General features: G+C 32.7%; 2 protein-coding genes across 2 annotated transcripts in view; both read right to left on the minus strand.

Annotated features, from left to right (window-relative positions):
* Positions 1 to 1,885, minus strand: part of LOC114326478 (uncharacterized) — a 30,990-nt gene extending 29,105 nt beyond the window's left edge. Inside the window, exon 1 of the mRNA XM_050647376.1 lies at positions 1,719 to 1,885. Within this exon, the coding sequence (XP_050503333.1) occupies positions 1,719 to 1,740 (22 nt within the window). The 5' untranslated portion in view covers positions 1,741 to 1,885. The remainder of the gene's footprint in view (positions 1 to 1,718) is intronic.
* Positions 1,886 to 9,765: 7,880 nt separating this feature from the next.
* The window catches only part of LOC126882423 (uncharacterized), a 39,492-nt gene continuing 32,098 nt past the window's right edge, over positions 9,766 to 17,159 (minus strand). Inside the window, exons 3-4 of the mRNA XM_050647374.1 lie at positions 16,016 to 16,107; positions 9,766 to 10,173 (exon numbers count right to left, since the gene is read on the minus strand). Of these exons, the coding sequence (XP_050503331.1) occupies positions 9,783 to 10,173; positions 16,016 to 16,107 (483 nt within the window). The 3' untranslated portion in view covers positions 9,766 to 9,782. The remainder of the gene's footprint in view (positions 10,174 to 16,015; positions 16,108 to 17,159) is intronic.

Below are 17,159 nucleotides of genomic sequence, written 5' to 3' on the forward strand. Positions count from 1 at the left end.
AGGAGAGGACTGGCTATTACAGATATGCAAGGAAGCATGGAGTACAGAGAAAATCCCAGATGACTGGAAGAAGAACATAGTTCTACCAATATACAAAAAAGGACAACATAATGAATGCGAGAATTATAGAGCAATATGCTTGTCATCGGTCGCCTTCAAGGTATACACGAGAATTATAGAGAAGCGTCTAAGATCAGTGATAGAGAAAGAATTGGAAGACGAACAGGCTGCATTCAGATCAAACCGTCAAACAAACGATAACGTCTACATCATAAGAAATATAATAGAGAGACAATGCCGTAAAGGGAATGAACTATTTCTCATGTTCGTCGATCTGAAGGCGGCATTTGATACGATAAACAGAGAAATATTGTGGAAAATATTAGAGAGCTATAATATACCAAAAAAGATGATAAAAGTCATAAAATCTATATATATGGAAGTAGAAGGCCAAGTACAAATAAATGGAGAAAGATCAGGCAATTTTAAATGGGATAAGGGAATTAAACAAGGAGATGGACTAAGCCCCCTCTTGTTTATAATAGTCATGGATACTTTAATCAAAAATACCAAAGATCAAACAAGAAACCTTCAATACATAGTAGCATATAAAAACTTAAATGCAATAAAGATCAACTCCCTTCTATACGCTGATGATATAGTTCTAATCACAGACACAGTAGAGAAAATGCAGAAACTAATAGATATTTGGCAAAAAGAGATACATAAATTAAAAATGGAAATGAACCTCAACAAAACAAAACTTATAATAAATGAAGATGAGAAAAGAGAAAGGAATACTAATATAATAGTAAGGGAAAAAGTAATAGAACATGTATCTACTTTTGAATATCTGGGAAATATAATAACAGATGATGGGAAAACGGACTTGGCAATAAGTAATAAACTGAAGAAGGCAACTAGCGTGTATTACTCTTTAAATAATACAATTTTTGGAAAGTCAGAAATAAGCAACAAAACTAAACTCAGAGTATATAACAGCATAGTAAATCCGATAATGACATATGGGGCGGAAACATGGATTGTCCAAAAGAAACATGAATCAATGATAAACGCGACGGAGATGAAATACATGAGAAAAATAGCCGGAGTTACGAAGTTTGACAGATTCAGAAATGAAGATATAAGAAGAGAGTTGGAACAAGAACCGATAATTAGGAAGATCGAAAACAAACAATTAAGCTGGTTTGGACACATACAACGAATGGAGCAAAATAGACTTACAAAGAAGGTACATGAAGCCAAAATGGGAAACAAAAGAAAAAAGGGAAGGCCGAGGAAGACATGGATGGACCAGATCCAAGATATAGGTGAAAGGAGACACATCAGTATGAGGGATATGAAGAACCTGGCCACCAATAGAAGCAATTGGAAGAAGTGGATAAAAGGCGGAACCCGACATCCGACGCCCTGAAGGGCACTAAGGATTATGAGAAAGAAGAAGAAGAAGTCCCATTCTCTGTGCAGATGCTCTTAACGACCGAAATGCTTCAGTCAGGGATTCTGTGGACCTACCTGCATTGTATGTGATCTAATATTATTAAATTCCTATTTCTATTGCTCCCTGACCCTCATCCATATATAAATATAATACTATAGAACACCTGTTACAAAATAAACATTAAAAAAAATTATACATGAAGGTAACTAAGAAATACGGAAGTGGCAAAAGATAAAAACAGTAAATAATTTCATACCTTCGGGTTCGGAGTCGGACATGTTGTGTTGTGTTGTAGTTGTACAATCATACAGTAAACACTTGTTGTTAATTCTCTATGAATAAACATAAACAAATAATAATAAATTTAAAACATAACCTTCATTTATTGACGTCTTTAGTTTGTTAGTCACAGTGTTGCCATTACCATACTTTTTATACTTCTTTACGGGCACACGAGAGTCTGAAGTTAGTTACTAAATTCTATCAGTGCCATACTTTAGACAAGGAAAGAGAGAGGACGAGTAATCCTATGACCAAAAGTGAAGCCAAACTGACACCAGAGATTTTGATCATCGACGTATCTTTGGGGTATTGTTATGCATTGAGTATTTAAAATAAAAATATGAAATGTATTTAAAATGAAGAATTTGTGTACGGTAAATGTTTTATTAAGTTGCTCATATTACGTACATATGTTTCAATACATACATATGTTTTTATTACGAATTTTAGATGATGATTTACTTTATTTTTTATGAAATTTTAACCTTCAACGAACACCCACCACTGGCAACCCATTGTTATTTTTGACGTGACCGCCATGTTTCTGGTGACAAACAAACCAAAAACTGGCTTCACTTTTGGAACGTGTGTTTTAAATGAGTGTTACCCGTCCTCTCTTTTTTCCTTGTCTAAGGTGCCATACCCACCTTTACTTTACAAGCCATGAAGAGAAACAGGCAACGTCGCAATTGATGACGTCCGTAGTCTGACTTTCGGACTACCGCTTTCGAAACTACGATTTTCAAGTACAAATTCTGGTAAAATTTATAGTATTTTTTGAGTCGAACAAGAAAATATTATTAATTGGAAGTTTGTACAAAATAATATTAAAAGTAATTCCTTGTAAGTAACGTTTATTACACAAAAAAAAAACCAATAACAAGAATATAAACGGGATTCATTTTTTTCGAATCCTAAGAAAACTAATAAGTATTTTTCAAAAATTTAAACGCAAAGTGAAAGATTACGTTAGGACCAAGGACCCAAAGTCCCTGAAAACTTCTATGTTTATTTTAATAAGTTACAGGGGTGAAAAACTAAGAAAATTTAGTGTGATTTTTAGTTTCAAATATGTCATTAAAAAAAAACTTTTTATTCATTCTAAGGGATTTTTGGCTCTCGGTAATAAACTAATAAAGTAAAGTCTTTTATTCTGCGTTTAAATTTTTCAAAAATACTTATTATTTTCTCAGAATTCGAAAAAAAATAATTACCTTTAAAATACAGGCGTCAAAATTTTTCATTTTGTTCCTTTCCCCTTAAAGTTTGTCGCACTTATTTAGAAACACCCTGAATTGATAAAGAACAAATATAGTTGTTAAACATAAGCGAATTAATAAATAAAAACAGAATATTAAGAAAACCGGAGTCTATAGTTGGGTTTTAATTTCAGTATTTTTTAAATGGTACACCATAAAAATTTAACTATTTAGCAACAATATTATTACAGCTGTATTGTTAAAGAATTAGGCTATAACATACTATAAAAATCACTTAAATCTGCCAACAGGTTTAGGAAATATGAGACATTAAAAATGACAAAATTTTTAAGTGGACGGATTTCTATATGCACGCAAGTTTATATAAAAATATATTATATTGAACTAAAATCATCTTAATAACATACCTTTTAATGTTCTTTATAATTTGGAGCACGAAATATTGTAAGATATTTCAGTTTCTCTGTAAATAAAGTGAAAATTATTTAAAAACAAATGAGAACTGTCAGAATTAATCGGTCTACCAATAGATGTTGCCAAGTTTCAACTTCATGGCTTGTTAAGTAAAGGTGGCTATTTCAGTGCAAATAAAGTGTGAAAAAATATATATTTATTATAATTTTTGTGTCTTTGGATTTGTCTTCATCGGGAATAGGTTAATATGTATTAAAATATGATGAAAAAGCAATCTTAATATTATTTTTGTACAATCTGTCAATATAATTCATTTTGGTATCAATTTTAAGACCGCGTCCCACCATCAAATAATTTGATCAAACTGGTTTGAGCAAACTGAAAGTGACAGTTAGTGACGTCACATCCTGAGTGTTCATTGTGGATAATAATGAAAAATTTTAATTTTAAATAAAGTACAAACAAGTTAGACAACTCAATTCAAAAAATTTGATCAAACTAGACTGATAGTGAGAGCACAGATTTTTAGAATTTCAAAAAAACTGCAATTGTGACGTCACTGTGACGTACTTCCCGAGTTTGCTCAAACTGTTTGATCAAATTATTTGATGGTGAGACGCGGCCTTTACGCCCACAGCACAATGACGGTTGTCGCCCGATAACCGTAGTCAAGCAGTGTTGAGAGCGGTTATTGTTTGGATGGAAGACCGCTTAGGAAGGCATCATTCTTTTACCTTACCTTTTTTTATTTTTTAGAGCCACTGTCGTGAGTCTGAGAGTTTGTTGGGTTATTCGCACGGAGACGTATAACACAGGAGAGGAATCGAGATAACAAAGAAACATAGCAAAAAATACTAAAGTTCAATTTAATAAAATAAAAGTTTAATTTTTTCTAATTCATTAGCGTTAATATTAGTGCGGCCGATATCTGAAACAATTGAGCGTTTAATGATATACAAGCATAACAACCATAATTTGGACCACTTATACTACACATATAAAGGTTCAAATTTAGATATGAGGCCATCTCAGATTTTGCCTTTTACAGAAATGGCGGGCATTCAAAATGGCGACTATACATGCATGTGTAACTAATAGCACGATAACTTTTAAACAAGACGTCCGATTTCAACCAAATTTGGTATATAGGTAGGTTCTTTTTAGCTGTATAAGATCGAGGTCTTGAACCGGAAGAATCGGATTACCAAAAGTTGTATTTTTCCTGGTTTTTATGTAAAAATATGTTATCTTATGATATCTAAAAAGTACTTAGGAGATTCTTAGCAGACGTCTAGCAATTACTGGTCTATAATCTTAATACAATATTAATCTATATTAACTTATTAATTTAATAATGCACAAAAAAACTGCTAACATTCCTTATTTTTGTCCAGTGGCGTGCGGACAATCCTGGTCCTTCGCCTGCATACAAATTCTTAAAAAATTTATATAGACTGATTTTTCTGGTTATTGTTCAGAATCGATAGTCTAGTCGATAGTACTCAGTTTTTGCTACCCCATGGCGAGAAAAGCCAAGATTCATGAAAAAGTGACATTCCTTGTTTTTCCCCTGTATACTCTTCATTTATTAAATGTATAACGTATCTTCACATTTACCTATGTGCGACAGATTGGTGCAAAAATATTATAAGAAATATTGTGCATTTAATGGTAGTAGCATATAATTTGGACCACATATACTACAAATATAAAGAACTTACTAAGGAAGTAAAACTTCACTTGTAGGTAAATGGTATATAAATTTATTAAAATTTTATCTAAAATGATCCAAATTGGATAAAAGTAGGTACATCTATAGTACAAAAATCACACAATCGTTTTCGGACCAATCAGTCCATCATCAGGTGGTAGAAACTTTAGATCCAAAGTAGTTGGAACTAGCTACATAGTTAGGTCAAAAGACCTTAATATTACAATAATTATGCCATTTCGGCTACAAAACAATGTCGACAATAAGTCGATGTTTAAAGAATTTAAAAATGCAGCGGTATTATAATGTGGTCTTCATCTTGGCTTCAAACTGACAGACTTCAGTTGAGTCTGTCGACAATAAGTCGATGTTTAAAGAATTTAAAAATGCAGCAGTATTATAATGTGGTCTTCATCTTGGCTTCAAACTGACAGACTTCAGTTGAATCTGTCGACAATAAGTCGATGTTTAAAGAATTTAAAAATGCAGCGGTATTATAATGTGGTCTTCATCTTGGCTTCAAACTGACAGACTCAACTGAAGTCTGTCAGTTTGAAGCCAAGATGAAGACCACATTATAATACCGTTGCATTAGGGAAACATTTGTTGTATGTAGGAAGCAACAGATGAAGGAGACTTTCGTCAGGCTCAAGAAGCAGAGAAGGTAGTGGGGCTCTTGATCAATGAAAATAAAACGAAATATATGTATATGAGCCGCAATAACCAAAGCAGAGACGGAATAGGTCAGAACATCACCATCAATGACTTTCATCAACCATCATCATCATAACCATCATCAACTTTGAACGCGTTAGAGAATTTATGTATCTTGGAACAACGATAACTAAAGACAATAACGGATCACAAGAAATAAACAATAGGATCATCATGTCTTTCCTAAATGGGATCATCATTTAATCTTCGCTTGTCCACTGCTGGACATATAGATGTCTCTCATAATTTTCAATTTAAGTATTTCGATCTTGTGCCTCTTCCATCCAATTCCTATAGAAGATATAGATGACATCCAGTTTGGTTTCAGAGGAGGACTAGGAATGAGAGAGGCTCTGTTCGCTTTTAACGTTCTCGCGCAAAGACGACTAGATATGAACCAAGATCTCTATGTCTGCTTTATAGATTATCAAAAGGCTTTTGATAGAGTACGACATCAGAAACTCATAAAACTTTTGAAAGAGAGGAGGAACGAACTGTGGACAGTCGAGGTATACGGGTTATTGTCAATCTATACTGGAATCAAAAAGCAACGGTTAAAATCGAACATGTCGAAACAGAGGCCATAAAAATCAAGAGAGGTGTTACAGGTTTGCGTGTTGTCTCCATTGTTATTTAATCTGTACAGCGAAGCCATTTTTAAGGAAGCAATATCAGAGGAAGAACAGGGTATATCAATAAACGGAAAATTCTTGAACAACATAAGATTCGCAGACGACAGCAAAGTCTAGATGCACTGCAACTATTAGTAAATAGATTACATCAAGTCAGTATGGACTATGGACTACAAATGAACGTTAAGAAAACCAAGTTTATGATTATTTCTAAGCAACATACAGTAGGAAGGTTGGATATCGAGGGAAAACAAGTAGAAAGAGTGAATAACTACAAATATCTGGGAACCTGGGTAAATGAAAACAATGACCAGGGTAGACAAATCAGGACACGCATTGAAATTGCAAGACAAGCATTTATAAAAATAAAAAAGATGTTTGTTAATCGAGACCTTCCTCTGGAGCTGAGGATAAGAGCCTTAAGATGCTACGTGTTCTCGACTTTGTTGTATGGAGTGGAAAGCTGTACACTAAAAGTAGAAAATATAAAGAAGTTGGAAGCCTTTGCGATGTGGTGCTTTAGAAGGATTTTGAAAATACCATGGATCCAACGAGTTACAAATGCAGAAGTGTTAAGAAGGCTGCAAGAGGATTGCGAGGTGATCAAGAACATCAAAACAAGAAAGCTAGAATATTTAGGCCACATTACCAGAGGTGCGAAATATGAGATATTAAGGCTCATAATGCAAGGTAAAATAAAGGGTAAAAGATCTATAGGTAGAAGAAGAATTTCATGGCTGAGAAACTTAAGAGAGTGGTATAGTTGCAGCTCAGTAGATCTTTTCAGAGCAGCCGTTAATAAGGTACGGATAGCTGTGATGATAGCCAACCTCCGATAGGAGAAGAAACTACAAAAAGAAGAAGCACCTACTCCATGGTACAAAGACGCCAGGTACGATATTGCGCATGAGACTATCAGCTGATCGCGTTCTGTCGACGTCACAATGAGGGTAGCCGTTGTTGGAATACATTCGTTTATATGGGAGTTTTATCGATTTTTTAGCTTTTGGGAAGATTTTTGTGAGATTTAAGTTGATTAGTAGGCTTGTTAGTGTGAAAGAATTATTATTTACCCCTTAATGTATTGTCTCCAAAATTAGTTTATTTAAAAAACAACTGAAGGGTATCTTAAAATAAGTTTGTTGTAGTTTAATATTCTGCGATGTTTAATAGTTTAAAATTTATTGTTTATAAAATATAGCTTTCTTAAAACTTTTGTAAATGGATGCCGTTAATAAATAAATAATGTACAAATTAGTTTTGAAATTTCATTCGGTCGAAAAATTATTGAATTTTACAGAAATGATTGAAATTTAAAGATGCATAATTATATTATGTATAACATTGGTGATTTGATGATTTACCTACTCAATATTTTTCCTATACTAAATAGTTCAAATTTTAAAATTGCTGTGGTAAGTATTTTATATTGACGACCAAAGTAATAATTATTCATCAAATTTTGCCCTATCGCAATAAGTTCCGACTGGACGTTATCAGATAAAAAATAAATATCATCTTACAGTGACTCAACCACGGCTATAAGTTAAGCTAAGTTTTTTTAAATTGGTAAGCCTCATTTAAAAGTTGACTACTTCTCAGTTCATATATTTTGTTGTTTTTTTAGGTAAATGATTGGTTTGTTTGCCTTAACGTCAGGGTACCTTATGCAGATTCCCGACACCGAGTACAAGGCTATGGATTGAATCTAGAGATTCAAAATAAAATTATTGACGAGATGACAGAGAAGCTATGAAAGCTTTAAAAGTTAAAGGAAAACGCATTAAAAGGTTTATTTGAGGATATAAAATCCAAAGTCGATATAAAATATATTCTTACGTACAATCTAAACAAAGATGTACTTGAGAATTTTTTTGGCAACATGAGGAGGGCTGGTGGCTTACATGACCATCCTCATGCGGTGGAATTTCGCTACCGCGTAAAAAACTATATTTTGGGAAGGAATGAAGGGAGTTTATCCGAAGCTGGTAACACAGAAGCTGATGAGGGCAGGGATGGTCCAATCGATAATTTAGTGAAGTTTTGTTATGCAAAACATACTTCTCAGATTTATCTGACGATGCAGAAAAAGAAGAAGTGGATGCATACGTCGAAGAACTAAACCACCAATTACAACATGATGCATTGGAATATGTCAGTGGGTATATCTGCAAGAAGTTAGATTTGCCTGAAAGTCCGGATACTTCCACTTACACGTGGATTGACCAAGTCTCCGAAGGGGCCTAAAGAAACCTCCAGAAGAATTGGTGGTAAAAATGCATCAACTGGATACTATATTTAATAATTTCAATGAGTCTGGACTTCAGTTACAAGTCAGGGAAAATTATTTGCATTGATTTGTCTGAAAAGATTGAATGTGATTACAAAAGCAAACACCTTCTCTTTCTGATTAAGAAATTAAACTTAACATTTAAAGAAAATATGGGAAATAAGAGAAAATTAAAGAAAATTGTAACTTAATAAATTCTTGTGTTTTATTTGTTTTGTGATTTTGTTTCAGACCATTAATAATCAAGTATTTTCATCTGCGCATTTTCATCTCGATTCATAGGCGCTCATACATATGGGTAGAGGGGGGCGTGGCCCCCCATGGCTTTTCGGTGCTTTAAACTATATATTGTCATCCAAAGTATACAAAATGTAATGTGCAACATCTTCACGTCTAACCCTCCTACAAATTTTTATATGTACGCCCATGGCTCGATCCCCTCCTTAACACTGGCGCCAAATAAGACAAGTCAATCAAAAACAAGCTCGTAAAATTTATTTAAAAATCGACGAATGCAAAAAATTTTTAAATATAACTCACAAATTTATTTTAGAAATTAATTTTTGTTCATTATATTGTTAATTAATTGTTTAAATCAAAATAATAAAACACCTACATTTCAATAAATCCGAAATAGCTAAACAGAAATTATATTAATCTATTAAAATGACTCTTTATGACCAATTTGAAACTAATTGTGTTCCGAGCGCTAATGTTTTAAATGGGGAATATTTAAAATCACTCTCATTGTGACGTCATGCGCGAACTCATCCGAATTTCGGATATTCCGGCTATCGTACCTGGCGTCTTTGTACCATGCACCTACTCAGTTGGAACACAAAATCCTATGATGAAACATTACAGGGCCGTACCCTTCTACTCACTATATATTCTTTGATTGCTCTCTCAAGAACGTCTCACAGGAACTGTGGCAACACTGAATGCGCATTCCTATCTTGGCCGTATTGCAGTCTCGGTGTGAATTTCTCAATAGAAAACATCTAAAAATTTAGGTAATAAGCTAGTGAAAACACAGCAAATAATACTAAAATTTAATTTAATAAAATAAATGTTCAATTTTTTCTATTTCTAATTCATTCGCGTGTCGCTCTTTCAAAAGTGATATTTCTAAATTTTTGCGTTCAAGCTCATCATCTTTCTCTCTCAACTGCTTTTCTGCAGCAAGAAGTTTCGCTTCAAGTGCATTTCTATCATCTGTTAAAGAATTATTTTCCTTTATTAAAGATAGTAAGGGAGTAGCTTCACTGTTGGTTTTTCCTTCGTCTTCATTGTTTTTCCTGTTTTTTCCTCGTGTTATATCCAAAACTCTTTCGTACAAAACATCTTCGTCTTCGTGGACTTCTTTGGTGATTTTATTTGAAGGTCCTTCGACATCCTCTGAATGAGGTCTCTTTAAATTTTGTTGAGACTCTACGTCGTTTAAATTACTGTAAAATAAAGAAGAAAAGGACTTTAAAAGAACAGTTAAATTGTACGAAAAAATAAACAGGATGAAATTTAGATACAAAAAAGGATGAGCAAATAAAGCTAGCAAACAAAACATGCCTTACTAGCAAATATTACTATTTCATCAATATTTAACAATGTAATTTAACTAAACAATGTGACCAAATATGATTAATTTTAACTTGCTATATGCACCACTAAAGAAATCTTCGTTAAGTGCCATCTCCACGACGGAGGTCGGCAACCATCATAGCCATTCGAATTTTAGAGACGGCTGCTCTAAAAAGTTCATTTGATGTACATCCGTACACGATATTCTGCGTCTCCATATGCTTCTTTTCCTTGTATCTTTCCGTGCATAATCAATTGGAGCAAGTTGTATCTCTCTCCACGTGTAATATGTCCGAGATATTTCCATTTCTTTATTCATCTTTCTCAGAACCTCTTTGTTTGTGACGTGTTCTGGCCAGTGGCGGCTCGTCAGAGGAGGCAACGGAGGCTTAGCCACCCCATAAATTTTTTACGCATTTGATGTCATCTCTGGGACATAATATTTCTATAATTATTGATGAAATGTCACTGTTTTGTTTGTTTTGAATGACGAGAAACAACAAGCGCTCGTACTAATACAAAGTGTAAATTATTTCACACTTGTAACTAGCGAATCTGGAACGCATCTATATGCCCACCTATACGCTGTGAGCAGCTCCTCATATCTCTACCAAGGAAGGCAGAAACCAGACTCGACTCCGTTGTGTTATAAGTTACGACAAACTTCTCGAAACCAGCAATATAGTTTCCTAGGCGTACAATAATACTCGATAGAGAAACGTAATATTATATCGCTTTACGTCATACTACCCAAGGGAGGCTAAACCAGAATTAGGCTCACTTGTGTTTTTACTTATATTCTATAAGGAAGTTAATAGTCAGGGTATTTCTTGGTGTGATTTTATCATTTTATTTTTTTTTAATTAGTGTTTGGTGAATTTTTGTATTTCATATATTTTTATTTGTGTTGTTATTGGCTTGGTAAGGTTATTTTTTATAATTTATGTACCGTTGTTTGTTTATATAAAATGGATAAGTTAACCGAAATCAAAATATCTGAAGATATAATTGACGTGGCTGCTCAGGAATAATTTTAATACTTTAAGTATATATAATAAAGCTTATATTATTAAAACCTTAGGAAGACCACAGCCAAATTTAAGTATTATTAAATCCTCAGGTAATCGTCAAAATCGTGCATTTAATATTAATTGGTATAATAAATGGATCTGGTTAACCTGGTCTATTAAGAGGGAAAAAGTTTTTGCTATCCTTGTATCTTATTTTCAACACAAACCGAACATACAACGTGGTCTAAAATAGGATATTCAGATCTGAAAAATTTACCTCGTTCAACTGAAAGACATTCCAAATCTAAAGATCACATATTTTCGTCGTGTAAATTAAAACTTTTTGCTAAACAAAATATAGTAACTGCTTTAGATACAGCTCAAAAAGAGGTCATAATTATCTACAATAATCAGGTTTTGGAGAATAGGATGAATTTAAAAAGGCTTATCGATATAACAATATATTGGGCTTCGCAAGAATAAGCTTTTCGCGGGCACGATGAAAGTGATCATTTCCGGCAATTACAAGAAACTTATATCGTTGTGGGGTAAATATGACTCAAAATTCGAAAAATTTCGTTAATTTTACATTCAATCCTCTTTTTATAAAGTTCCTTTGGTATCCATAATTCTAACAATATTATTATTATTAATTACAAGAGCTATTCTACATCTCAGTTATCAATGCAAGCATGCGGTAAGAGGGAGGGTCCCCGTAAGGTAAAATGTAAATAAAAATGGTCAAAAACAAATGGAGCCTTAAATTACATTTTTGGTGCATTTTTTTGCTAGTGCAAATTTGTCTAGATTTTTTATAGTTAGAGCCTCCTCTATTGTAAAACTCACAAGCCGCCACTGGTTCTTGCCACGATATTTTCAGAATTCTTCTGTACACCCACAGCTCGAATGATTCTAATTTTTTCATTGATGCAGCATTCAAGGTCCAAGCTTCCATTCCATAAAACAAAGTCGAAAAAACGTAGTACCTAGCCAGCCTAACTCTTAGCTCCCACGTCAAATCACTTGTGCAGAGCACTTTTCTCATTTTGTTCAAATTTGCTGTAGTCTGTTCTATTCTGATTTTGATTTCCTGTGGAGTTAATCATTGTTCCAAGGTATGTATATTGATCAACTCGTTCGACATTGGATCCGTTTATGAAGAGATTCTCTTTATTTCTTTGAGTTTTCGATATTCTCATAAACTTTGTCTTCTTGACGTTCATTGTTAGACTGTATTCTTGTACAAACTCCGCTATTCTGGTCACCAGCCTCTGAAGATGCCCGATATTTTTGGCTAAGATGACAGTGTTATCCGCATATCTAAGGTTGTTAATGGGAACTCAATTTAACTTTATTCCAGCAGTTTAACCCTCAAGAGCTTTTTTCAAGATCTCTTCTGAGTAGGCGTTAAAAAGAATTTGCGACAACACGCATCCCTGTCTCCCCTGGATTGACGTCCAGACACCTTTGTATAAGTATGTTAAGTGAAAAAAGAGCTTCACGAGTTCCTAGGCCTTTGCGAAACCTAAATTGCGTATCATTAATGTATATGTCCAGTTTATGATATATTCGTGTAGGTTTTCTTTAAAGACAATCGTAATAAAAGTCCGTTTGATGTTTAACAGTTTTAATTAATAAAATAGATAACTAAATTATTGATACTATTAAATTGACGAAATGTAAAAGTGTTGTGTAATTGCGACCAAAATCTTACGTGTTCTTATTCTTACAAAAAACGAAATGTATTTATAGATAATTTGCGTCTAATTAATTCGTCTTTTTACGTCTTATTAAGCCTAAGAGCGCGTCTGTCGTCTCTGTGATGTTATAATCGACTGACTATACAACCAAAACAGCTTCCTGTCTTCCCCTTTTTATGCTTAAAATCCGAAACTATTAAAATTTTACTGCAATAAATTTCGATCCCTATTAGTAATAAAATTTGGTTCACAGTGGCGAATGTTATTCTTAAATATAAAGTTAAAAGTAGTCCGCTACCGTCGTAATCCCCAATTAGTTCCACCCATCTGTGCCAACGTAGGTCCATATGTGTGAAACTCTTATCCCGTTTTCGTACTAATAATTAAGAAAAATGATATACAGGGGAATTTAAAATATAAGGTAAACTATTTACAATCCTACATTCGGTTATGGATGACTTTCAGTATCAACTTTAGCACATGGGACATCAAGCTAATGGTGCGGTAGTCACCGCATTCTCTTGTGATTTTCTTTTTAGGGAGACCATTCTTTCAGGGTATTCTTTCTTTTAGTTTTTAGAACCATTCTTTGGGTAATGTGCCTGAGCTATAAATTTTGTTCAAGAAAATGTAAATAACGCTGATGAATCATTATTATTCATTATACAGATTAAATTATACTTTTAATTAAAAAACTTAAGGATTATGGGTTAAATTTACCAATCAAATTGATTTAACAAAATGATATTGACAGGTTATGGGACTGGAGTATACAGAATAATCTTACATTAAATATCGATAATAGTTATTTATGTACCAAGTCAGTAAAGTGACGCCTATGACAAGGCGAATAACAGACGAGTTCGATAAAGAGTCTTTACCGACGTGGTGCATACAAAATTTTATCGCCAATCATAAAAAACATTAACACTTACTTAATTACATCCTTTTAATAAAAAAAGAGTGTGTACTTTGTACGCACGAAAGAAGTTATATTTCTATTATCATGATTTCAACGAAATAAATATATTTTAAACAGTTTTATCGTATGTATATTTAAATAATATACTAATTTTAATACTTAAAGTAAAATACCAAAAATTAAAAATATCGTTAATAGTTACGTCATTGTTAATGAAATCAATATAGTCAATAGTGTTTGATGAAATGTAGCTTCCCGCAGCGAAGTTGCTTTTCACGTGATGCCGTGATGAATAGTAGAAAATCTAAATAAATATATTTGCTAACAAATTATCAGTACCTACATATTTATCACCGTCCTATATATAATCGAATTAACAAAAACGCCATTTCATACTATATATATTTGCATTAATACGAAACTTAAAAGATTTAAGAATTCTTTTACTTTTACACGAAATACAACATTTCGTACGACAGTGATAGTAATGACAGAAGGCTCTTGCATGATGGCTGATTTCGATGTTTAATCGATAGTTGCTGGGTATCAATATTGAATACCTAATTACTAAAAATCTGTAAAGTTTTGATTTATGTTTTATAAATATAATTGCAAAATACTACAGAATTTCATTTTCTGGTATAAATTTAATTAACAATAACGTAAATTTTGTACAATATTTTTAATAATTAAAGTAAATAAATTTTTTCTACAACCGTGTTAAAAATGCAATTTTTAGCACTCCATACGAGCGTTAAAAATGCTACTTTAAGGCACTAGTGCTTTAAAAAAAATTTTAAGGCACTGCAGTTCGTATTGACCGTATATGCAATTTTGATGTAATGTCAAAAAAATATAAAATTGGAATCAATTGGAGTCAAGTTCAAGTAAAAGTTTTTGTAGATATTGTCCTGTAATTACGTTTGTAGAAAAAATATTGTATGATATGCGTGTTAAAAAGTACATTTTTAAGGCACTCATGTGAATTGCAGAACTCGCTATCGCTCATTCTGCAAACTTTCACATGCGTGCCTTAAACGTGTACTTTTAATACTTATATCATAAATAACTATTAAGGTCACTCAAATAAATAATCGATTACTGCCATCGACCACTTACATTAAATCTCAGTTAATTTGATTAATCGCGGCAGGTAAAGTAAAATTCTTCTTTCAGTACAATAAAGTGTTACTTTACTGCCGCAAATGGCGGCAAATGAGTACAATAATGAATGACTTTAGTGACGGTTGGTGATAAATGCTATTATATCAGTTTTTTTAGGGGGAATAAACAATATGACTCAAACTATCATGAATAATGTTAAGATATAAAAATCAAGTTAGAGACCTGGGCATCACTTTTAATGAAAGTATTAATTTCAATGACCATATTTCACAGATTACATTGAAAAGTCTTAAACTTCTTGGATTTACATTAAGAAACTGTAGTAAGTTCCCAATTGATGTAACGAAAGTTGTGTATTGTTCTCTTGTACGCTCTCAACTAGAATATGGCACGCTAGTCTGGTCTCCTATGTATATGACCAGTATATCAATTCTATTGAGAAAGTTCAGAATAAGTTTCTTAGGTACTGCGGTTACAAAATGGGAATTCCAGTTGCAAATATAGACAAAAAAGTAATTTTAGATAGATTAAATCTAACAACACTTTATAACAGACGAATTCAGTTTGATTCTGTATTTATTTATAAATTATTATTAAATAATTTAATTTAATGTCCGGAACTTTTAAGTAAAATAAGCTTCAATATTCCACAGCATAGACATCTTTTGAACTTTTTCATATAAACTTTCATGCTACCAATTATGCCTGCAATAATCCATTTGATAGGGCCTTAAGGTTTTTAAATAGTCACTGTGATATAGATCCTTTTAATTTAAATTTAAATCAATTTAAAACCATGATTTATAGTAAACTCTCGATTTGTTTCTAAATATTGTATTTTAAAGTGTATTTATAAGATAAATTAGATTAAAAATATAATGTTATTATAATGCTGTAATGGGGTGATCCCGTCTATTTAATAAATAAAATAAAATAAATACATAATATAACTCACCATAAGGATGCTACATCCTTCAATAAAGTAGGGTGTTCTTGATCTTCAATGGGGACTAAATATTCCAGTATTTGCTTTGAATATTTTTTAGACTACAATTTAATAATAATTAGTAAAATCTATCAGGACCATGAAGTCGACATTTATAGGCTATCTTATCAAGTACAATCGAAGACACGAACCTTAATTGTCTTAACCCTTTGAATGCAGCTGTCGCCTAAAGACATCATACCGTTTTATACTGTCAGGTGTGCATGATGGCTTCAGACGTCATATGCAGATATGCACAACATTGCTGCCGTGCTTAGCCAAAACGCCGTATCTACAGAGACATCACATTTGAGTAAAATCGATTTTTGTTCAAAGTATTCGTATAGGTACATTTACACAGGATACAGCATAAGATGTGGTGTGTTTAATGTGTTTTGGCTTAACTTACGTCATTTTTAGTAAGCAAATAAGATAGATATGCACATTTGGGTTAGAAAGAAGTAAAAAATTTAATTTTTTCAGATTTTGGAGATACAGCGTTTTTGCTAAACACGGCAGATTGCATATCTGCACGAAAAAAAAAATGTAAAAAAGAACAGAAGTAATAGAAATGGATTATCTAAGGAGAGCGTGTGGTATATCCAAAAAATATCACATCAGGAATGATGATATTAGAATGAGGACAAATATGTGCAGAAACGCTCCACCAACTTATTCTTTGAATTGATGAATATCTTGTTCCTCACATAAGAAGAGAACCTAATTCTTTCTAGGTTGATTCCAAAGACTCTGATGAATTTTGTCGAGTCGAAAACAAGGTTTTATTCGGCGTTGAAATGAATGGATGATTAACCTGGAGAACTAAAATTATTTTATTTCGTATCACAAATACTTTTTAACACTTTGAAATACTAAAATAACTAAATTTAATTGACTAATTTGCTATTCATCAAAATTAAGAAAGTATTCCAGTGTAGATAGAGTTGAAAAGAGACAACTAGTGTGGTATCGAATGAATGAGGAATGGTTCGTGAAACGAATGAATGAAGATAGATGGCCAAAGAAAGCTTTAAATTACATACCACAACAAAGAAGAAGGGGAAAGCCTTCAGTTGCCTGGAAAGAAAATGTATGGCACATCATGAGAGATAGA

This window comes from Diabrotica virgifera, chromosome 3 (genome assembly GCF_917563875.1).
Source record: "Diabrotica virgifera virgifera chromosome 3, PGI_DIABVI_V3a".
NCBI lineage: Eukaryota > Metazoa > Arthropoda > Insecta > Coleoptera > Chrysomelidae > Diabrotica > Diabrotica virgifera.